The sequence below is a fragment of the Aphelocoma coerulescens genome, unplaced genomic scaffold, assembly GCF_041296385.1.
Source record: "Aphelocoma coerulescens isolate FSJ_1873_10779 unplaced genomic scaffold, UR_Acoe_1.0 HiC_scaffold_171, whole genome shotgun sequence".
Classification (NCBI taxonomy): Eukaryota; Metazoa; Chordata; class Aves; order Passeriformes; family Corvidae; genus Aphelocoma; species Aphelocoma coerulescens.
This window is the reverse complement of record NW_027183519.1, coordinates 68,888-92,329: the sequence shown is the minus strand read 5'-3', so window position 1 is coordinate 92,329 and position 23,442 is coordinate 68,888. Positions and strand designations below refer to the sequence as shown.

General features: G+C 41.4%; 1 protein-coding gene across 8 annotated transcripts in view; it reads right to left on the bottom strand.

The window, feature by feature from the left end:
* Positions 1 to 1,386: 1,386 nt before the first annotated feature.
* The window catches only part of LOC138100939 (endomucin-like), a 59,569-nt gene continuing 37,513 nt past the window's right edge, over positions 1,387 to 23,442 (bottom strand). The window contains exons 1-8 of one of the 8 annotated variants that reach the window (XR_011146975.1): positions 22,588 to 22,602; positions 22,183 to 22,215; positions 19,411 to 19,476; positions 17,772 to 17,867; positions 16,057 to 16,081; positions 14,962 to 15,023; positions 4,357 to 4,419; positions 1,387 to 3,126 (exon numbers count right to left, since the gene is read on the bottom strand). Coding sequence is in view for 5 of the 8 variants with exons in the window: in XM_068998771.1 (XP_068854872.1) it covers positions 13,893 to 14,002; positions 14,962 to 15,023; positions 16,057 to 16,081; positions 17,772 to 17,867; positions 17,980 to 17,983 (297 nt within the window). In the remaining 3 variants the exon portion in view is untranslated. Of the gene's footprint in view, positions 3,127 to 4,356; positions 4,420 to 9,929; positions 10,121 to 10,264; positions 10,371 to 10,508; positions 10,607 to 11,911; positions 12,485 to 13,588; positions 14,003 to 14,587; positions 14,856 to 14,961; positions 15,024 to 16,056; positions 16,082 to 17,771; positions 17,868 to 17,979; positions 18,112 to 19,410; positions 19,477 to 22,182; positions 22,216 to 22,587; positions 22,603 to 23,442 lie in introns of those variants that run through there. The other 7 variants (XR_011146973.1, XM_068998768.1, XR_011146974.1 and 4 more) reach the window with 7 other exon arrangements.

The following is a 23,442-nucleotide window of genomic DNA, read 5'->3' as shown; positions in this document are numbered from 1 at the left end:
GCATGCTGCAACTGGTCACTCCCAAAATATTGCAAAGCTTTTTACTGAGCAGGGTTAGACTCTGGGAAGAGCCCAGGGAAACTTTTCTGTGCTTGAAAACAGTGACTTGCTTTCCCAAGTTGAGCCTGAGATAAGCAGTGCTGAAAACACTTTCTCCTGGCAAAACTGAGCCCTGCACACTTTGCTGGCAGTGATTAATGATACCCCAAAGTCTTTGCCACCCAAATACGTTCTTTAGTCTTGGATTGTAACATGTAGATCAGAATTATATACTCGACCTACAAACTTGTTCAACAAGTAACTCACGAGCTGAACTAATTTGTAAGCAGATCCAGTTCAATATCATTTCTGTGGGCATGTTCATTCCACAGTGAAGTGGATGTCATTTACTGCTTTAGCAAATTAGGACACAGAAGCTGAAGAACACAAAATTTAAATAGGACTGTCCACAGAGGATTTAACCAAACTTTAGTGAAAAGACTTTTACAAATATAGATCCATTTTCCTGGTATTCTCATACAGACGAAACTCACAGTGGAGAACCAACTTTAACTTTTGGGGGCTTTTTTTGCCATACTAGTGGCTAGAAAAACTGTAGTGGCTCTTTTAGACATGTATTACAGTGGAGCTGTTGAGCCAGACAACCTGAATTGATTTTTCATTTCTTTTTCATCTACCTGATCCATTGCATGTAACTTCTTTAAATACTGAGCTCTCTCTGCAGACAGTTCATCACTTCCCATTAAAGCCAATTCCAGCACCTCCAGCCCTGCAGAAGTGCCCCAAATATTCTTTCAAATCCTTTCTGTGCTTTACAGATATCCTTCAAGCAAATCTGTCTTCTCTCCTTCATACCAACATTAATTCCCTTGTGATTTTTAACAAGCATGGAAGTTCATATGTCTCCCTTTACTACAAGTTTTGTAATTTCAGGGGTTAAGAGGATCTCAGGCTCTTATTTCCGCTCTCCACTAAACTCACCTCTTTTACTTGATACACACTCAGCACAAGTCAGTCCCTTTGAGAGATGTTTCCCAGCCTTCTGATGAGTTGGTTGTCTGCCGTGCCCCTTATCATGAAGGGCCCAAACACCTTCCCTGTTTTGGTGTTTTTCACTTTTCCAGCATCAGGATTTGCAGAGGCCTGCTCTCTCCCCATCACTGATTGTAATGAGGAGGAGTTTCCACTTGCCACCTCCAGCATGCCTTCTGCAAGGTTTCATGGCGCTCCTGCCACCACCATGCCCAGAATATCTAATGCCTGCTCTCCAGGCTTGTCAGAAAGGGTCCAGCTCATTCTGTGATACAGGAATGTGGAGTAATGGACAATAGTTGTGCTAGACACGGGTAACGGATTACATTTCTGCAAACAGAAAAGGATAGCTACTTAATAAAGATAATACATTTTAATAGGCAGTACATTTTTTTTTTCTTGACGCAACATGGTATTTTCTGAAAGTATTTTGCACAAAAACACAAACAGGTATTTCACAATCTTTCTCTGCTTTTTTCTACTGTCCTTTCACTGTACAACATACCACAAAATATCTTGGGTTTTTAATCAACATGAAAATCCACAGTGACTGCTTTTTTTTTGAAGGAAACTTCATCAATCAGGAACCAGAATAGTTGTAGATGCCAACTAGCATATTTCAGATGGCCTGACCTTTCCAAAGTAGGCATCCAAGACTCCTCTGCTCCTGAAGAACACAAGTGATCCAGGAATACCTGAATGAACCACGTAAGTTCAGCTGAAGCATGGACACTTGTTTGTTCCCCATCTTTGATCAAGCTTCATCAAAAGTCTTCCATGGTGCCACTAAGACAGAAGATTGTCAGATCCAACAAAGTGGAAGTAAGAGCAATGGCCAAGCACAGGGAAAAAAACACTTTTCAGATTTGTCTATAGACATGAACTAATAAATCTGCTCAGTCTCTTACCATAATGCTGGGCAAGTTTTAATATTTCAGAGAAGGAAATTGGAGAGAGAAGTTCCTCAAAAGTGTTGCATCAATAGGTAACAAAACTTAGATGATCATCCTGGATCGTGGTCCTACACTTAGACCAACAGTTGTCTTCTTTCAATTTTCAATTTAAAAAAAAGTAATTCTTGGAATGCTACCAGTCAGTGGATTGAGACTGAGCAGATGCTCACAGTAATATAACTTTCAAACATTTATAGTTCTAGAAAGGTAGGGTACATGCAGATAGAAGCACTACTTGATATTTTGGAACTGCCAGCTCTGTACAAATTAAGAGCTACTGTAATTAGCACTTGAAACACTCTCTAAACTTCCAGAGTTATTCAATAACCCACAGGAATCCAATGCATTACTCAGAACACAGGGACGAAGGTTCATCTGTGAAATTGCTTCCCTTGCTGATTCCCACTGTGTGCCCCAGGCTATATGGGAGTCATATTTGTAGCACACATAATGCAATTAGCCAAGGAACAGGTGAAAACCAACTATTGCCTGCTACATTACAAGGATTATATTCAGTAATTTACAGAATTTAAAAGAGCCTCAGTGCAAGGTATATTCCTCCCTTCACAGAAAACAAGCACACACTTCAGCATCTTAGCCGGGCATCCCACCCTGTAAACATTTGTGACAAGCAAAGCATGTGCTACAGTGAGGAGTCTCATGGAAAACACTGAATTAATTTTCATAGTGGCTGTTTGCCCAGTCCTGTTTCAAGGGTCAGGCCCTGTTTGTATTCTGCTACATACAATTAAAAGATCCCTAGCTACCATAAGTTCAACAAAGTATACTGACATATTCCTTCCTCTGTGTGCAGAAAACATTTTTAGTAGCTACTATGCAAACATCACCTAATTTTTACATTATCTTCACCCTTCTTCTTTTTACATTCTCTTCAACCTGTTTCCCTGCTTTTACTATATGTGAAAATAATAAATATATATGATATACCAGTAATTAAGCCATCAAAAAATTACATGTCTTTCCAGAAGGGAAAGGAGATGCTTGAGATTTAGAAGTCAAAACCTGGTCATTAACACAAGTGCCCTGATGGTAAAAAGCTTCAGCTGCTCCACATTTCCCATTGAAATGCAACTTTGGTGGGATGTTCCTGGATATCGTGATAAAACAGGCTGCTTCACATCTGAAATGACAAGAGTATCTCAGGATTATTATTCCAGGTAAGGTTGTTCAGGAACATAAGAGCAAGCTAAAATGGAAGACACAGAATAAATCCAATATGGGTTAGACAATAAGGATTAAATTCATTGTCCAGGCCATTGTCTTGCATCCACACATACTGAACCACCTCTGGGTTTTCAATAATGTAGGCAAAACTGCGTTCTGCTGCTCTAATTCAAGGAACAAAGGAGGTAATTTTGTCCTTTTTATTGGCATCAGGAAAGCTCGGTCTCTGCATGCTAGAGGAAATGAGAATAGGTCAAAACCATCAAAGATGTTCCTCACATCTCTGGTCAGCCAGGTATTTCTCAGTGGAGGGTGATGGGACCCATTCTAGAGGGGCTTCATCCTACAGTGCTGGTGGGAGGCTGGGCTTTGCCAGAGCCTCTGTTGGGTCCATCCCACACATGCTGGGACACCCAGCTCCTCAGAGCATCCTTCTCCCTTACCTCCTGCTCTACCCTGGTCACATAGGACCCTTCCCACAGCTGCTTCCTTCTCCCTCAGCAAAGGACCACAGCTCTCCACAAGCGAGAGAAGCAGCTCCATGGGAAGTGGATATTGTGGTGCCTGAGAAAGCTTCATACATGAAGGACAATGCAGTGCCCACATCAAAACCTGGGTTTCAGAGGTGCTCTGATGCTCTCTGCCCTCTCACACATAAAAATAGCATCCAGCACTTGCTGTGTATGTTAACCACCAAGGATTTCAAGAGGTAATAAACTACCTCAATCAAAGTGCTGGCTTTTTTCATGAAGTGAAAAAGATTCAGATTTTTCATGGAAAAAAAAAGGAGCAAAAAATTTCTGGGTACCAAATATTTTTTTTTAATAGGTATCTGCCTTTAAAAATCTATTCTTTCTCACACAAACAGAAAGAAAATTCACTCAGGGATTTACATCCAGGAAATGCTGAACAGTTAAAGTCACATGCTCTTGCCTATATAGGTCTGTCTCTGGAGCTGGAAGCTTCTTCAGTTTGCCTGTGAATCTGGTCACGATGGTGTGCTCAAGCTGAGCTTTCTTTAAGACATTTTTCCTTGAGGCTGCTGCCAACTTAAGTCATTGCTCTTTTTGGTTTGCATTTTTAACCCTTTTTTTTAGTTATGTGGCACAATACTGAGACTAAAAAGTATTAAAGGGACTGACAATCACTAATGTTATGGGATGGAAAACAAAGGCTATGAACTTACATATTTATTGCTGAGATGTGAAGAGTTGCCGAGTTTTATTCTTCCCATGAGATGAGTGCTCTCCTAAGAAACAGAAAATATATTTGCATCAGATAAACATGGAAAGACAAAAGGACCAATGAGTCTAGCAGGAACACATCACTGACCACTGTACAAACCAGCCAGTCTCCTTGTCAGATTTACTTAATGCCAAAAATTGTTCACACGATAGATTTTTAGTACTCTTCCTAGTTTATCGATTATCTCCCCTGTGATTTGCTCAAAAATGGTGGGTTACTACCACAATGTATTTTCCAAGGTTGAAGAGGAATAAGACTTTAATTAATTTATAGCTATGATTAGAACATTGAACTATAAAAATAAGAAGATAGAACTATAAAATTAATTTTTGCCAGTAACACTGACATCAGCTCAGTTCCTCCAAAGCAGAAGGATGAATATTTAAGAACTTCACACAGTTCTCAATCCTCCTTCCCTGGAGAAGCAGAGGCACTACCAGCAGTTACAGGCAGGCAAATAAGAATCCAGATGAGGACGTGTTTACAGATGTCCCGTTTCCAAGGGCATGACTCAGGAATGGCAGTGGAATTACTTTGTGTCAGAGATTTGTACATGGAGATGAACAGGGAGTGGCATTCACAGACTGTCCAGAGCCACATGGAGATAGGCATGAGGGTGGGAAAACCCAAATGCCTCCAGGAAACTGCCTTCTGCCTCCCTGCTCACCTGCAGGAGACAATTTAATTCCTCATGCACACATGAGAGGCAAGGAAGTGATGTATTACATTCCAGGAGAAGTGAATATGTGTTAAAAAGCTACAAATGATCAAGGGCCTGGGGTTGCAAATTGTAATACAAGTTAGGATTATAGAAAAATTCACTGATTAGGCATTTAAATGATTAGCAGCCAAATTAAATAGTTGCACTCCTGAAGAGAATGGAAAAGACTTATCAATAGTTTTCCAACAGCTTTTCTTCACAGCAAAAAAGGCTCTTTAATTTAGTCCAGCTTTTTGGAGATGAGTACAAGACTTGGTATCTGCTAAAAACTGTTCAACAATAATGTGCTGGAATTGTGTTCACTTCCCAAGGGTTCAATTTTGGAAAAAAATATTTTAAAGTAATTTTGAAGTGTTGCTAAGATAGAGCTTCAGAAGTTCTGATCATGTCACATTTCAGGTAGAGAAAAGGGAATCACAGGTTTCTTCTAGGAAAAAAACTGAAACATCTTAACAAGGCATATTTTTTGTTAGATAAAAATCTTGTTTTGAAAAGCTAAAATAAAGTGAACCAGTTCAAATATTGCACAGTTTTATACTAACAAAGGAATGATATTTTCAAGAACGCTCATTTCTTTTTTAGTTCTTTTCCCCTTCTGCATGTCTCTACTTTCCTTGCTTAATATGTAGAAATAGAAGATTAAATAGAGAATGAAAGAGAGAAGTTGGCAAAACTATTTAAAAAAGAAGGCGATGGAGAAATTAATTGTGAAATATATTACCATGCAGAAGATACTCAATAGTGGTAATAAATATCAGTACTTTTCTATCAATTCCACTCTCAGCTGTTTTTTCTGCAGACAGATTCACATGGAAGCACCCCAGGAGAATAACATGTCTAAGGGCAGGCTCCAGAGTCAACGTAGCTCCCTGATTACATCCCATTTATGCCACTAGACCTTGGATCAGAGTATGAAATGGGCAAGCAGCGTTGGCTGCAGAAGGCAGAGTGTTTGAGTGGTACCTGCCCACAGCGGTAGCCAGGCCAGGGAGGGTGACTCTGCCTTTCTGCACACCCTGAGACTGCAGCACACAGACACTCACGCCCTATCCAGATTTCCTGGTGCTACACACTTTATCCCTGGAACAGTGAACAGTGTCCCCCTATAATATCAATGTCTGGTGAGGAATGGATGCAGGCAGGGATGCTCTATGTTGCTTTGCACATCCAAGAGGGCAGGAGCCTGCAAGACTTGTGAAACGAAACCAAGTTATGGCTGCTCCATGGTTGCAAATATGCCTGAAGATATTTTTGTCCTAAGGTCTGTGATCATTAGTGCCAGCCAACAATTCAGTGACGATGAGACAATGATTATACACTGGAGAAGAAGTGGTCACAGATGCTCTCTGTTCAAGAGATAAAAGGGTAATGGATGGATTTAGATACAGGGCTGCAGTATGCCCGGAGACTGCACAGAGACGTGTCCAGATCAGTTTGGGAGTTCAATGGTTCAGCAGTTTGATGTTCTGCTAAATATCCAGATGCAACTCAAAGAGCAAACCAAGAAGAACATTCAGACTAGGTGCAAGTAAGAAGACATTTATATTGATCTCAAAACAGCCTTAACTGACACAAACAGGTTCCAAGACTGAAAAAAACCCAAACTTGCCCCCAAACCATCACCCACCAAAACAAATGGGTTAAACCTTGCTTCCCAGAAAGGAAATGAAAACTAAATACTTGTGTTCAGTAGCTTGTTAGAACAGATGGCATTTTAATAGATTGAAGAAATTATTTCATACTGAAGTTTTTGGTGACTGAGAAAATAGAGGGTGCACTGGAGGTGCTCAACCAGTCCAGATAGATTACCTGGATCCTTTGAAGGCTGTCACAGAATCATAGAATTGTTAAGTTTGGAAAAGACCTTTAAGATCAAGTCCAACCATCAACCCAGCAACATCACCATGTTCACCACTAAACCATGTCCTCAAGTGCCACATCTACACATTTTTGAACACTTCCAGGAATGATGACTCTGTCACTGCCCTAGACAGCCTGTTTCAACAACATCCCTTTTTGTGAAGAATTTTTCCCTAATATCTAATCTAAACTACCTTGGTGCAACTTGAGGCCATCATTGAAAGAGAAAGGGTGCAGTTCCACAAAATATACCAACAAGAGCAAAATTGCTGCACAACATCGTCAGTGAAAAACTGGGATTTTATTTATTCTGAATTATGCATTTAGAGAAAGATGATACACAAACTCTAGTTTTGTGCAGCAGGAGATGGAAGGTATCAGGAGAAACCTGAACTGTCAGCTGCTCACTATATAGGTATTCAGCATCTTGAATAAAGGTATTGGTTGGTGTTCTGATATTCTGATCCAATTTGATGGATAGTATGGCAATAACTTTCTGATAATGGGTTGAAAATTCACTGTACATTTGTCCACCTTGAAAAGTAAGTGTGCAGCCTCAGAAAAATGGGAGATGAAGGGAACTGGAAGAAAGTATTTGGTGCATTTAAAGTGCTACCAACTGCACAGCTGCAAGTGCTACGTGACCCCCTTTACCTGTGGTCCTGCCTTGTGACACCTCTCCTGATGGAGGAGGAGTTGTGGGCTCAGATAGGTTGGCAGAGGGCAGTGAGAAGCCAACCTCACATATATCACGCACTTCTACAAAAACTGAAAGAAATGATGCACAGTTTGAGAAAGAGGCCTTAGGCAGAATATTTGGAAAATGAAGTCAGATACTGATGTGGAAGTTTTAGCTGACATGCAAAGCCTCACATTACCCCTTTTATTCTCCCTCTCATACTCCAGTGTTGCATCTGTTTGTTGATTTTTGTCTGAAATTGGATTGCAAAAACAAAGACATAGGCATCATGAGGTCTCTAACTATTACTGTCATATAACAGACAGATCTCTAGTCAAACTATCAGGTTCATTGCTGCAGGAGGCTGCAGATATCACAGCAAACCAGACAAATTTGTGGAATTAATAGCCACTGAAATCTGTGAAACACCAAGGATACAAAGTCTGATTCAGGATGTCTCCAAGCCACGGACTGCTGAAAGACTATGGTGGAGGACAGGCTATTGGAGTCCTTTCCTGTTTGTCACGCTTCCTTTCACACCTCATGTGATCCACCCTCAGTGACAGGATTTGAGGCTACATAGATCCAAGGTCCGAGCAGGTACAGCTGGCTCAGATGATGGTTTCTTAGCCTCAGTACTAAAGGAGTCAGTGCTGCAGCAACCACTACAATACAGCACAGGTCTTTCATACACACAGCTTCCATGTGGCTACCCTTTGAACACTTCTGCTAGAGCCTTGGTCACTGATCCACCCAAAGAAATTGGCAGCGTAAGCACTGGGCCTGATCCGATACACCCTGCACACATTCTCCTCTAAAACAAGGCCGTGGTTCAAAAGGATAAAGATAAGGAAGACATAAAAGAAAAAAAAAACAACTTTTGTACTCATAAATCCTCATCCTTCAACGTACTTGTTTTGAGTTCATGGAAGGTAGACTGAGTACATGGATACTGAGGGCTGTTCCAAGCTGAAAGATAGCCAGGAAAGAAATAGTGCTGCAGTGAAAATGCAGGGTTTTATTCCTAATTAAAATTTCACTTGTGCAGTATTTGTTTTGATTTTTCCCTCACAAATATATCCATTTCTAACTATTAATGTTGCATCCTGATGCCCATGTACCTGAATAAGTAATGGGTACAATCAACTGAAATTACAGATTACAATAAGGTCAGTTTTGAAGCTCTGAAACAAACATTTCTTTGTCTCACCATTGTGAAAGGATATTGGATTAATCTCACTACAACTGGCCCTCTTCCCCTGCCCCTCCACATTTGATTCAGAATCTGAATATAGTATTCAGAATACACACACACTGCAGAACATCATGACATAAAAGAGAGTACAGACTGAGTACTATGAGTACAGAAAGCCTTTGACCTGGGTAAAGCCCTCTGACATTATTGGGAAAGCTGGAAGAAAAAGGATGCAAAAACAGTCTTTCACATAAAAAATAGGTTGTACCGCATCTCAAATTACATTGTCTGTAAGAAAGAAATTAATTGTGCTGTTATTTCACTGTAATATCTGCTGCTGAGAAATTGCTGGTAAGTGGCACTCAGGTTTGGAGCAAAGAATTAAAGCAAGCTTTCCATAAAATCTGATTGCAGAAGCCTATCTTTTATAAAAGTATAAAACTACCTCTGCAGACACAGGGAAAAAAATGTCTGTTTTTACCATGCTGAAATAAAAGAAAGAGGGGTGTATTACAGATGCTGGAGAACAGCATTAACTGGGAACCAGTAGCTAGGTTTGATGTGGGCCAGTGGGTCCAGCACCTGCAATGTACTGCAGCTCCCCTGCCACACACTTCACCATTTCCCTGCAAACTGCTCCTCGCTATGGCTAGCACGACAGAAGGATCTGAAAAATTCCCCATGGCAGAGAGAGGGTGTGTGGAAAAGTTCAGGTGAAGGACAGGAAGGCAATTGCTGCCGAATGGGCAGCAAAGAGTGGGAGGTGGCTCCCTCATGAGGAGCATCTCAGAAAACTGCAGGCTGTAAAGTCAGCAAATGCTTCACAGGGGAAAACATCACCTGACCCTCAGCAGTCTGAATCTAAGACTGCTTTAAAAACCCTTGAAAATGTGCACAGCTCACAAGTCAAATTAGAAATACAGCAGGAAGCATATGCTGTTTTAACTACAGTTTGACTATGTTTTTGACTATGGTTTTGTCCAAAAGTTTCAGCTGGAAGTGTGTGCAGTCAGAACTTGGTGGTGAGAGTAAACACAAACAGAGTCCAACCACAAGCTGTAAGGAGCTAAGAAAGTTTATTCCACAGTTTCTGTGAAGAAAGAAACACAACTTCAGGCTATTATACAATACAAGGTTAAAAAAATAGAGTATCAGAAAGTGAGAAAGAAAAGGAAAGGGAGGGAGGTACTTGACATCTTTCTCTGTTGCAAGGCGAACCTTTCCTACAAAGCGGCATCTAGGTGTTCTACCTGCAGGGGGAAAAACATGAGACCCTGAAACTACATCTCAGAATAGGAAACAGAAAAAATCAGTATCATATCCTACATTAGCAGGAACACCCACTCTTACTGTTCCTAAGCATGCAGCATGCCAGCAGACTGCTCTTCACTGACCTACACTGCTTATCTTGCAAGTAATTGGAAGAGGGAAGGGAATTTCCATTGACAGAGTGTCTCATCTAGGGGGTCAGATTCTTCTGCTCCTAAAGACATCTGGATCCTAGATATAAAGAAAAAGAGGTCAAAGTCCCAATGCATGTTGAGAAACCTCATGGCCCACTATGGAACTATACCCCCTCACAGGGGTAAATTTCCCTTGGTTGGGTCCATAATGAGGTAAGCCCCAAAGATTTCTTACCTTCTTAAATGTCACGGTCTGTGCTTAGATGTACTCAACATAACAGGAAACAAGGTCTGCACCAGCTCCTGATTTGTCCCATTGTTCCAAAACCACATCTGTGGTTTGATGAGTGAGGCAGAACAATTAGTCTCAGCATTTGGAGGGTTGTGGAAAGCAGTGACAAAGACAATGTCATCCCACCACATTGTTTCAGAACATCACAGGATTTTCCATGTCCAAGCCCTAGCACCACAGTGGGTTGTCTTGAGGTACATTCAGTTGAAGAAGCAGATAACAGCTCTAAGGCCATCATTCCTGTTGAACAGCAGCAGCTTTTGGAAGAGATGTGGAGCGTATGGAGAATGCAAGTTTTTCTGCTTCCTCGGTTCATGCTATCGTGCACTGCACTGCCATCTCAGAGCACCTCTAGGTATTAAACGGTCTCTTTCCCCAGCACGATTGCAATAGGTTAAAGGGGTTTCAAATGGACCAGGTTAAGTGTCTCCCAAATATCCATCTTTGCCTGGTACGTTTTCTCATCTCTGTTTAGTAGCAACACTTGAATTTTCATTTTTGTCCACAATTGGTATCCTTGGAAGCCCTAATGCAGACAAGTACCACAGACCCTTCTCCAGCCTCAGGTGCCTTTCAGCAAACTCAGTGCAGAACAGGCAATACCCCTACAAGCCAAGTAAGTCATATCCTACTCTTTCACCTCAAAACAGCTCAGTCTGGTCATAAATCACGCTTTATTGGATCAGCTTATGCTTAGGTGCCAAGATTATACCCATGCCGGAAATATTATGTCACCTGCACATCCCTGCAAGACTTTACATTGAATATTGAACTGGTGTGCTTCCATTAAAAGGCCTTTCATACATTTTACCTGCTCTAGAATAGTTATTCCAGGCAAGGGCCATAAAACAAAATTGTCAAGTCATTACTCAGGTATCAATACTTCTATCACGCATCATACACCTGTATGGAGTAGCCTTACCCAATTTTCTATTTACTATCCTTTCTGTAACTGAACAATTTTCATTCCTTGATGTTTTTCATCAGTCCTAAAAAGGTGATCAATACCCTTGCTGTTTCTCAGTGTAATACACAAGAACCCTTACAGAAAAGGTTAGGTCTGTTTTCAAGACAGGCAATACTTTAACCTCATGCCTGATGGTATTGATCTCTTAGTCATCAATTAAAACCCTTCATCTTATATTCTCAGGAAATATAACTGTCACTGACAAGCAAAATGTGCAGTTCTGTGGGCTATGTTGAATCTCAAATAAATATTTTTGCAGGTAGATTTTCTAGAATGCCGTATTGTAGAAGACCATTTATTCTCCCTAGGGAGAGTCACCCTAAATTTGCCTGTACAGCCAACATGAAATGGCTGCCATAAGTCCTGCATTTGTACTTTAGTGTAAAACTTCTGAGACGATTCAGCATCCTGAGCATTTTTACCCAAGACGAGTTTTCAAGTTAGATGCAAGAAGAGGCACTTATCTTGCATCAGGTGTTGCAGTTCACTGACAAACATGCATGAAAAATTTACTGAGTCTAGTTTAGTTTTCAGGTTTTTTTACTTTACATCAATTCTACACCAGTTGTGCCTTAGAGCTCAAAGCCATTAGCAATTCCATCTTTCTAAGAAGACTTATAAAAAATGAGAATATTAAAGCTCCATTTTACCTAGTGTAATACCATTAAAAACATTACATAAGTCCAGGCTTAATTGAAAACCATTCTTTTCCTGTACTCTTTTCACATTAATTGTAGGTATTTGAAATAATACTCTTGAATTCAGCTGTGTCTCTGAAAATGGAGTCTTTCCTTTTCCTTTCATTTCATATTCAGAACCTAATTTTAGAAGTCCTGAAATAGGATCCTTCAGTAGTCCATGGACTGCCACAGGTCAGCCCGTTCCAGCTCAAGGCAGATGGGATAAACAGCCCTCTGGACACATACATCTCTTTCAACTATGTGCAGCTGGCCTAGTTTTTAGACAGATAAAATAAGGCAAGATTAAACTCACCATAACCTTTGATCAAGATCTATGCACAACACTGACACAGGGTCTTTCTAAGTTGCTAGCTTGAACAGTTTGTAGGTCCGTATTTGTCCTGTATATATTTTACAAAATTATATAATCTCAAAGTCTTCTGTTTGGAATAAAAAGCAAAAATGAAAAAAACCCCCAATGTATACTTCTAATAAAGCTTAATTTGAATACATATCAAAGCAGAATTGCACTGTATATATGCTTGACCTTAGGGAGGAGCTGCCTATTGATAGTGAGAGGATGATGTAGCCCTGCCTGTAAAGTTTAGGCTGCTCTTTAGATCTTTCTAATTTTAGTCTTTCTACTCACAGCTCCTTGTAGTTTTGCTGGTATGTGCAGAGACAGCCACAACACACACTTTTTAAACAGCTGGACCAAGGAAAGAACACAGGCAAAGAAGTTTTATGCAGGGCAATTGTTGTCAGTAGCTGTGAGAAGGCCCATGAGTCAGACAGTTCTTGTGTCTGTACTATAAGAAATATTTGCCTTTATGCCTGAGCTTTTAACGAAGCAAGTAAATCTGATTCCAATGGGGAGGCATCCTAACATATTTGAAATACCTGTATGAGTGACAGATATTTCTGGAAGAAAGAGAGCCCTCTGCCAGAGTGCTTTTAATTTAAGAAGTAAGTGAGTCTAAAAACCTGGGCAAAGCAGGACTTCAATTTCTGTGAAAGCATGTTTAATTTTGAAACATATGATGATGTAAGAATTCAAGAGAAAATGGCAGCTAGTTTAAATATGAATTGTATTAATGAGAAGAGGGCAAGAATCTTGTCTTCTAAGTGGTTATGACTCAAACCTTCTAATTATAGCATGCACAAATCATACTTCAGTATAAAGGAATATCAAGCATCCTCTGGATGGAAGATGCTCAGATAATCCGTGAGCCAGTAGCTGATTAACAAGCACCAGAGCTCATCTGGGGAAAAAAAAAGTGAGCCTGTGTCTTTTCTCGTTTACCCTGCTGTAAGCCACAAACATTTCTGCTACTGTCAATGAAGTCACTTTATTTCTGAAATGGCGTGAGGGCAGAATCAATCAAAAAATGTCCATTAATTAGTTTCTAACTTAATTCAGTTTAAAAAACAAGCAAACAAACAAAAAAACCCAACAGTGGGGCAGAATTATGTGTCCTGTGGTGGAGCAGGCCCTTCCTGTGCCACTCTACCCCTAGCTCTGTGTCATGAGGCCATGGGGAGGGACCTTGCCCGACTCTGATTTGTTGCAACGGCTGCCAGAGATGCCCTGTAGGTGTTTTAGACTGCATGAAAAGTTCTGGGAGTTGCAGAGAAGGCTGGAGAGTCCAAATTGTGCCTCTCCAGCAAGCAGAGGATAGTTCAGATCAAGTGCTGTATTTCAGAGGACTTCCCAAGGATTTGGACAAAAGGAGAAAGCAGCGATTGGTCAACCTCAGAAATGTCAGTAGGAGAAACAGATGGCCAAAAAGCTTAAAGACAAAAAAAGAGCTTTATACCTAAAAAGTAGGAAGTAAGCGATGGAAAGACTTCTGCAGATGAGGGGGGACCTACATGACTGAGAAAGCATTGGGTGAAGGTGTGAAGTATCACCATGGCTAGCTCTACCATGAGAGAGTTAGGGATTTTGATTCATTAGTCAGAAGTTTGTTCTGCCTCAGTCTTATTTTGTGCTACTCCATTTTTTTGCAGAATCTATTACTCCATCCATCTCTTTCCTTTGAGACTTTGCTTTCTTTTGTGCATGTTATGAATAACCTTTGCTCCTTTAGGCTTTATATCACTTATTTTGTAAGAACCTGAAGCACAGGACAGAGGGATTTGCAATGAGAGTAGGATTTTGAATGCAAAGGGTGACTGAGTACAGGGCTCAGTCACTGTACACTGACTGACACCAACTCCAACAGAACCCTGATTACATACAGCACTGACTCCAAACCTTTTGATCCCTGGGATATTAGCTTAGTTGGTTGGAGCATGGTAATAACCACATCAAGGTTATGGGTTTGATCTTCATGTGGGCCATTCACTTAAATTCACCTGAGGGCCCCTTCCAGCTCAGAACATTCTGTGATTTTGATATTACCAGTCCTCAAACCTCCTTTTACAGCCAGATCTAGCTGATAAATACTGTGATCACTGTTACTCCTGAACATGCCTCGCTAGATCGCTTACCATCAATGATTTTAAAAAATGTTTTCCTAAACCAGTCCTACTTCTCATTCCCAAGTACTGACAGCACACACAGAACAGCTGAACTGCAGCTCTACAGGCTCCCAGTCTGGGCATTTGCACTGTAGAGGAATTGTTTGCAGCGACTTTGACCTGACAGGAAGTGAACATGGGCTTGCTATAAGAAATGACATCCCAAAAACTGCTCTTCTCTGAGCTCAGACAGGGAAACAGACATACACACAAAGGCAACGCTCACCAGTCTCAGAAGAAGTTGTCTTCACAGAAAGAAGTTTGACTCCTTCTTTGTCTGACTGGGCCCTGTTGAAGTCAGAAAACATTTAAGCAGACAGTCAGCACACATGTTGGTCAGCCAAACAAAACTCTAAAATGATGGTCCCAAGGAGGCAGCATCTACTCCAGTCTACACTGGCAGGCTTAAAAAAGGCTTTGCATGGGGTCATGAAGTGGAAATCTTGGTGGTGGAAAACACCATATAACAGTATCTCTGAAAATACCTTTCTCTTACAATATGTAATAAATCACGTTTAATGACTCCAGGCTTAATCTAGGACTTCACAGAGGAGATACATCTGGGGAAAAGGAGTCATATTTTTTCTGTCAATGCAAGCCCTTTAGACATATTGAATTGCAAAGAAGGACCACTTCAGATGCCCAGGGAGTCAAGGCTACCAAGTAAATCAGCAGCCCAAATGTTGCTTTTGGTCATAGAAGTGGCCACTGCCAAGCTCAATGGCCTTTAGCACGTATCTTCTAATGGATCTTTCTCAGTTTCCCTCTCCTCACACTCCTTATGCCGCTACTATTTCAACTGAGCCTACGCAAATGGTCTAGTGGAAACAAGATGGGACAGAGGAGCATGATATAATGGGGACCAAAAGAAATATAAATATAAATAAGTAAATATAAAAATAACCCACAATAAAAAGGAAACACAATAAAAAGAAAGAAAACATGAACAAAAGAAGGGGAGTGGGAAAAGATGTGGGGGGAGAGGGGAAGGATCAATGGGGCAAAAAGTGGAAAAAAAAAGAAAAAGACTGGGCCAATGAGTCCTGTGGCACAGTATAAGCTGTTTATCCATTTCAAAATGACCACTTGCAAAACAGTTGAGAGTCACCACATTTCTACCCATGCTGAAACAGCTGCTTATCATGCATACAGGTCTACAATAACTGCAAGTGCAGCACTTTCAACAGGATATTTCTCTTTGGGCTGGCAACTGATTATTATGTTTAAACAGAGAAAGATGAAAGAAAATCCTATGCAAAATCTGCTACATTTACAAGTGCCCTGTGATAGATCTCAAAGCAATGAAAAGGATTCAACTTACTGTTCAGCACCGTTCTCTTGTCTCTCTGGAAGAAGAAAAAAAAGTTAATACCATTTTGACTGCTGGAACTCAAACCCCAGACATTTAGACATGACTATTGCAGCTGCTGGCACAAGGCTCAGTTCTAATTTTGCAGTATTGCATTAAGTTCATTCACACAATCAATCAGCTTGAATAGTAATTGTTATTTTTCTGGTCATCTATGGAAGTGAACTGATGCTGCTCCTACTGATACTTCTGGAAACCAGGGAGAATGACAGAGGACTTGCCCAAGAGCACAACAGAAGCACGTTTTTTTCCCTGCAGCTCCCAAATCCCTGGGTAGCTGGCGCAGAGGACATGAGCATGCGATGGTTCTTGAGTACACAACAACTGAGCTAAAAGATACGGGGTGAGGGGACTGAGGGAACAAGGGTGTTCCTGAGGCCGTACCCCCTGTGGGGTACAACCTGGCACGACATCCGAGAACAGAGTTTGTCATCCCCATCGATGAGGAACAGGTTTGTCTCCAAAATGAATCATATGCTGAATGTATTTTATGCTTACGTGCAAGTGTGGGCAGATACAAGGGGCCGGGGGTTACATCAGAGACACGGCACCAACTCCATGGCACCAAGTACAGGGCTTTCCATCTGCAGGGGAAGTGCACTGGATGGGTCTGGGCAAATCCTACAGGAAGCACCACAGGTATCTACTCTATCTTCAAAATGAATTTGCTAATACAGTGCCTGATGACATTTGCACAGAGGGGAGGCTGGTAAGGAAATGTTCTCCATCTCACATCTTTGTCTCCCAACTCTGAATATTCAGTAATTCCCTAAGTAAGGATCATACCTTCCTCTGTTTATCTGGGTCTGTTTTGCCATGTCATTGGCTAAATTGGTTGTGACACACTGTTTGTCTTGGTTTACAGTTTCAATACCCTGTTGTGATTTTGTATTTCCAAGGCCGGGTGATTTCACAGCTCTGCACAGGTCTCCTAACTCACACCAGCTCACAGGGACAGAAAAACCACAGTCTGGATTCAGATCTGGGTTTTCACTTAATGGAGATTTACACTTACCTGTGGCCTGCCTGGGCAGCCCTGAAATATTCGTCAAATGGACTCTGATGGAACTATAACCCATTATCTTAAGTATTTAATGGACAACAAAGAAAGAGATACTGACTTTAGCTGCTCTGTCAAAATGACTATTTCTGCAAATACTGTTTGCTCAGGGATTTTGTTCCCTGCACATTATACTGTAACTGGAAAATTTTACTCATGTGTCATGTGCATGTGTGTGTGTGTGTATGTATCAGGTATATCCCAAAAGAAAACATTGATATTTCTTTGCCTGTGTCTAGAAGAAAGATAAAATACATAAAGGGATTTTGTTGAACATCTTCAAATTTAGTTTTCACTGTCTATTTCTATCTGATTCATTGTGTTAGCACAGGTGTTTGTTAGCTCTTTGTAGCTGCAAAATCACGAACAAAAGGCTTTACAGCATTATATGTTCTCCAAAAATCATTTTTGCTCACTCTGCTCTTCCTCCTGATTTTGAAAATGAAGTGTTAGTTTCCCACATTAGGCAAAACACTTCAAAATACAAAAGGCTTTCCCACCAGACTGCCACAACAGTGATGGTTAAGGTAATCTAAAAGAGATCTTTTAATAATGAAAAGCACATTGATTTCCCCCCCATCCCCTGCAGAGAAAGCAAACCAAATACCTGGAGTTTTCTTCTGGCACATCTTGTACAAAGCCACCAGTGAGAAGACAGAGAGGGTAATGACTATCAGGGTGATGACAATTGGCAAGATAACATCTGCAAAAGAGGGAGAACAATTTTGGCTGCTGCCTCTGACTTACACTGCCTCTGTGTATAGGCACTTACACACACTGAGAGGCACCTCCAGCTCCATTTCACCAAACATTACCCATTTCTCTGGAGCAGGGTAACCTGCTGCTCCTGTTACTCTTCCTGCAACCACTGAGCCTCAGGCTTGGACTCTCTGGGGAGGGAAGACTGAAGCATCTTCCTTCTCCCACCCTTACCCCTTCCCTGACACTCATGCTGCCCTGTGGAACTGCTTTCACCCATTTTTCAGTAAAAGAACAAAGTTTCAGCACCTGCTCCACTGGGCCCATCCTAATTTTGAGGAAAACACTCGTCATTCAACCCCAATGCTGATGGCCTCCAAAGGTTTTGTGAGAAAGTCGTGTTCCAGAAACAAATTTTTTGAACATGCAATTTATTTTTTCCTCTTTTTCAAGGAAAAAAAAAAAAAAAAAAAAAAAAAAAGAGAGAGAGAGACCTGTCTGAAATTCAGCAACTGAAGTGATTGTTTTGCTTTTAGCATTGTGCACCCAGAAAGACACCAAGGAATTACATAATTCAGTAACATTCCCCACAGCACTTACAACCTGGGATAGAAAATGCAAGATCTCCTTTTAAAATGAGGACATTTCTTTCCTTTTATTATTTCCCACCATCTGCCATTTCCTGACAGGTGTTTCCCAGCCAAGAAGCAAAAAAAAAAAAAAGAAAGAATTATGTAATGAAGAAGAGCTTTCCCAGGGAAACATATAAACCCAGCTTCTCCCTTTTTATCTTTTCTCTGGCAGCAACCGGCCACATTCAAACTTATCAGGCACTGTTCCACCTGCTGGCCTAAGCCCTGTGTCAGGGGGAGGCTGCATTCAATGGCTCTCAATGCAATTAATGTTTAATATTCATATAGATGTGTCTGTGCATCTATGGAACTAGAGGGAGACCGTTTACAGGGGGAAAACATCAAACATATTTTGCTTAGTCAGTATGCTGGGTAGGAAAGAGCAAATCTGCAGCAACACTCTTGCCCCAGAGATGCATAATATTAAAATGAAAGATTAAGTAGCATGCATCACACAGATATCAAGTGCTTAAAGGGTCTGCAGAAGACTGCCTCCTGGACCTTCCCTCCCATGACGATAGGAATAGTATATGCGTATCGTACATTCACAACAACACGCTCATATAATATGTACAACATGTATATGAGCAACTTTTTTGTATCCCTTGTGTCTTCTCTCACAGGGGATGACTCTTCTTCTCTCTTTTTTCTTTTTTCTTTTTTTTTTTTTCAATTTTACCACTCTGAATCAGTCCTGTGCTGCTCTACAGTGAGAGTGGTATCAACTTATCAAGCTCTGTTTTTCTTTGAGAGGAGTTTTGTAACCAGCATTTAAGTGGTTTGTGATAGGGCTTAAGTCCAGTAAGGCTACAAATAAAAATGCCAGTTTAATTTGTCTGCTGTGCCAATCACTCATCAAAAGCAAAACTGACCAGCTAAAACTCAAAAGCCATACAGTTAAGTAAGAATACTCACTAGAATAGCGGATATCACTCCCTGTCTGAGTCTGGTTTCCAGAACTGCTTTTAGGATTTCCAGAAGCTAGACATGCAAAAGAAATATTGCCTTTCAGGTAAACGTGTATTGCCAGAATTCCCCAAACAACTCCCTCTGAAAGAATCACCCTCCCAAAACAACTTCTGTGTCCCCAGTTCTGGAGCTTCAGCTTGGTGCTTCACATCTATATTTCTTCTCAATAATACTTGGAAAACTTGGCAAGAGGGGTGGAAAAGTTTATCTAGCATGGCCTAGAAGAAACACACACTTTGTATGGGTGCAGATTTCCCTAGGATCATCTGCTTGTCCACTTACAGGTTGTGAGCTACAAAGTTTTTCACTTTGAGGAGGTTATGGTACTGTTCAACATTGAAAAGAACTTTTAACAAGTAAATAAACATGAAAGAGAGTGAAAATTAGACCTGTCTCCAACAGAAGAAAGACCAAAATATTCACTGCTAATTAAAAAAAAAAAAAAAAAAGTGCTAATAGTAGATGAAGAATTCCAAAGAGGTTCAATATTTGTAGATAGCAAGTTTCTTGAGTGCTGTTATAGATGAATGTGTCTGCTCTCTGCCACATTTGGAGTGACTGTTGTGAGCCTCTGGGACATTTTTTAGGGCTGGGTTTAAAGGAATACATTTCTACCTTCAGGTGCTAATGTGAATTTGAGTCAGGTATCAACAACACAAAATATTTATTACCTGTCTGCATAGAGCCTATGAAAAAACAATGACTAAACTTCCAGAGAGAAAACAGAAACTGCATATATCGGTGTTTCCCTGGGTGTAATGTATAACACATGGGATTGCATTCCATATTGGATGGAGGCTTGAGCAGACAAGTGCTCACTGCCACTGAAGGAGCTGACTGGCTGGACAGATGCGATGCAAGGTCAAGCATTTCCCTTGCCCAGCTAAATATCAGAAGTGGCTCTCAAACAAAGGCATCTGGGGAAGGTGATCTCTTGAAAAGGGGTCCTAGCAGAGGTTATAGCTCCATATATAAGTGGTGAGAACATGGTAACAGCCACTGAGGTTTTGTTACTCAGGTACCTACTCACAACCCACACCTGTAGGATTGCATGGTTCCTCTTCCAAAGAACAGAAGAGGGCTCAAATTGTTGGGTGGAAGCTATGAAATTAGTTAAGTCATTAAAACCAATTTCTTACGGCCATTTTGAGGTCTAGAATACAATTTTGTTCTACTAAGTCTCTGAAAGACACGTCCCTGTTTTTACAGAAACTTTTGTATAGGCAGTACATGTAACTCTAATCCATGGAGTTACAGTAACAAATAAGGTTTGTTTTTCCCAACCGTGTAGGAATTCCCCTTCCTTGCAAAACTGATTTTAAACTCATGCCCACTATTAAAAAATGGTTTTGTGGTTGTTTTCTTTCCCCCTTCCCCACTCTTCTACCCTTATTTGTCTGGACACAGTCAGAAACCTCCTGGGGAAAAATTATCACTTACTAAGTGCTTGTGTGGTGCCTAAAAAATACAGTCATAACTGAGACATTCTGATGCTATAGTGCAGGAAACAATCATTGCCCAAGACTTTATCTCTGAAAAATGACTGTTTCTTTAAAGCAGAAATTCTCTTTCCCTCGGTGCCTGTCTGCTGAGGGGTGATAATGTAAGGTTGGAAACTGAGCCATCATCAAGTGACTAAAATAATTCCTATGAATTCTTAATTCCATGTGATTGCTTCAGATTTCCCAAGGAAATACTACTGCCTTTTTTTTACCTTATCTATTATACTACATGATATAGAGGGCAAGCAGGCAATTATCACAGCAATGAGTTACCCTGGATACTGACTGGAAATGCCAACAGAAACAAACTGCACTGAAAAACAGGAATACGTATCCCTGCATTTGTGCAGGAGATGTGTGCCTCTCCTCAGGAGAAAAACTGAGGACTGAAATCCACTGGGTTTTTTTTCCTGGTTATGTGTTAATGGACCAAGATGTGAGTAATGAAGGAAAGAAAAAAACATAGGTCAGCATTTTAACTACTTGTGACCATCAATAAGAAACATGACAGCTGAAAAGAAACATTACTGAACAAAACAGAGTGAGGAACTAAAACCTTAAGCTCATTTCCCCACTTCTTTCATTAAAGTGTCTCACAAGTCAGCCACTCCTGTCTAGTTTCTCTGAATCTCAAAGGTATTTTCCAGTTATGGAATAATCTGGGATCAGAATAAAAATGAATTGGAGAAATACATCCATCATGGTAACAGGAGGGCCAAGATTCTGCAGGCAGCAGCAGCAAGAACTGCAGAGACCAGTACAGAAGAGACTGTTTCCTGATAAGCCCAGAGAAAGGAAAATAGGACAATACAGGTTCATTAGCACAGGAAACTTGCCTTACTCTGGGACTTGCTGCTTCTAACTACAGGGTGAGGAACAAGAGCCTGGCAAGAACAAGTGCCTTGGTAAACACTATTTATATGAGCTTCCCATGGCATCACGTAATATGCCAGGCCTGATTTTTTTTGTGGTCCCACCGTGTTTTCTTTCCAGTATCAGCTAGTCCAACATGGTACTCAGCTGAAATCACAGCAAAGTTACTCAATGCTACAAGCTGAACATCACTTTTCTGCTTCTCTGTACTGTGTGTCAGGTTCATTATTCCCCTAGATCCTTCTTGCTCCCTGAACATTTCCTTTCCTCAGACTGCCCCTCTCCCACCCACACCAGCCTTTTTCCATCGGTGTGCATAGAGCAAACTCTCTATTGCTCTTGCTTGTTAAACTTGTTGGAGAGCTCACGGGAAGGCCTGCAATAAAACAGAAGGAATAGTTTTGTTAGTATTTGTTTTAGACGTCCAGAGTCTTCACATCATGCAAACTGGCAGGCTCTAGCAACATGCCAACACCATTCCCAAGCCCAGAAACTCTGAGCTGTGACATCCCTTATACATGGGAGCAGAATCCGAAGCCCAGCCTATGCTAGGTTGTTATTCTGCTCAAGAAAATCCTGAATTAATTGATACATTCTTAAAGAACTCCTCCTTTCAAAACCAAGTTAAGTGCCTGGGAATGAATAGCTGACCTTTAACTGAGAAGTAAGTTGTTTTAATAAAAGAAATTAATTGAGACATATCTTCAAGAGTCACAAAAGCCTTTAAAAATAAATCTTTGTTTATTACCTTGGTGTTTTTGGCTAGCAGACTGCCCAGCAGCAGGAGTAAGAGGCACTGGTAATGAGGAAGAAATTGACCTTACAGAGCACTGGGCACGACGCTTACTGTCTCATTACTGTCAGCTTCCCCTAGCTACTTCACAAGTTTTTGGGGCACAACACATATTTTTTGTTAGCATGCTGCTGTTTCTGTGTGTCTAGACTGCAGCACAACCAATGGCGAAGCGGGGCGGGGCCGGCCGCGCCAGGCGGGCAGCGGGAGAGGCCCCGCCCCCATTTAAAGAGACAGCGGGGCTGAGGGGGTGTCTCGGTCCTGTCACCCCCGCTGTGGGGGCTTCTCCAGCTTCAGCCCCCTCACAGGCGCCGCCGGCCTGCGCTGGGGATGGGGCTCCGTGGGGTCACCGGCGGGAGAGGCCCTGCCAAGAGTCACTCCACTCATTTCCCCGGGGTTCTTTATCGCCAAGTTCCGCGCCGGCTCCGAGCCTCGCCTGTGTGCTCAGATGGCACCAGAGCCGCCGCACTGCCGGCGAAGCCTTCTTTCCGCAATGGAGTTAATTGGCTTTTGTGTGCTAAGCGCCCCAGGAGCAGCCTGAAGGAGATTATCTTCCTTCAGGGTTTGGGATGAGGGGCTCTTGCACTGCGTTGCCGAGGACACGAGGCTGCCCAGGGGCGTCGAATAAAGCTCCCATCAACTCTTCAAGATTCCGGGGGTGGGGAAGTGCCAACAACTCTACACACGTGGGCTGACTTTTCTTTTTACCTCTATCTTAAGCAGGGGATGCACCAATACCTAGGGCCTCAGACTCTTTTGTGGTGCCAGATATTTCACAAACTACAGTTAAAAGCAGTTTATCATGAATTC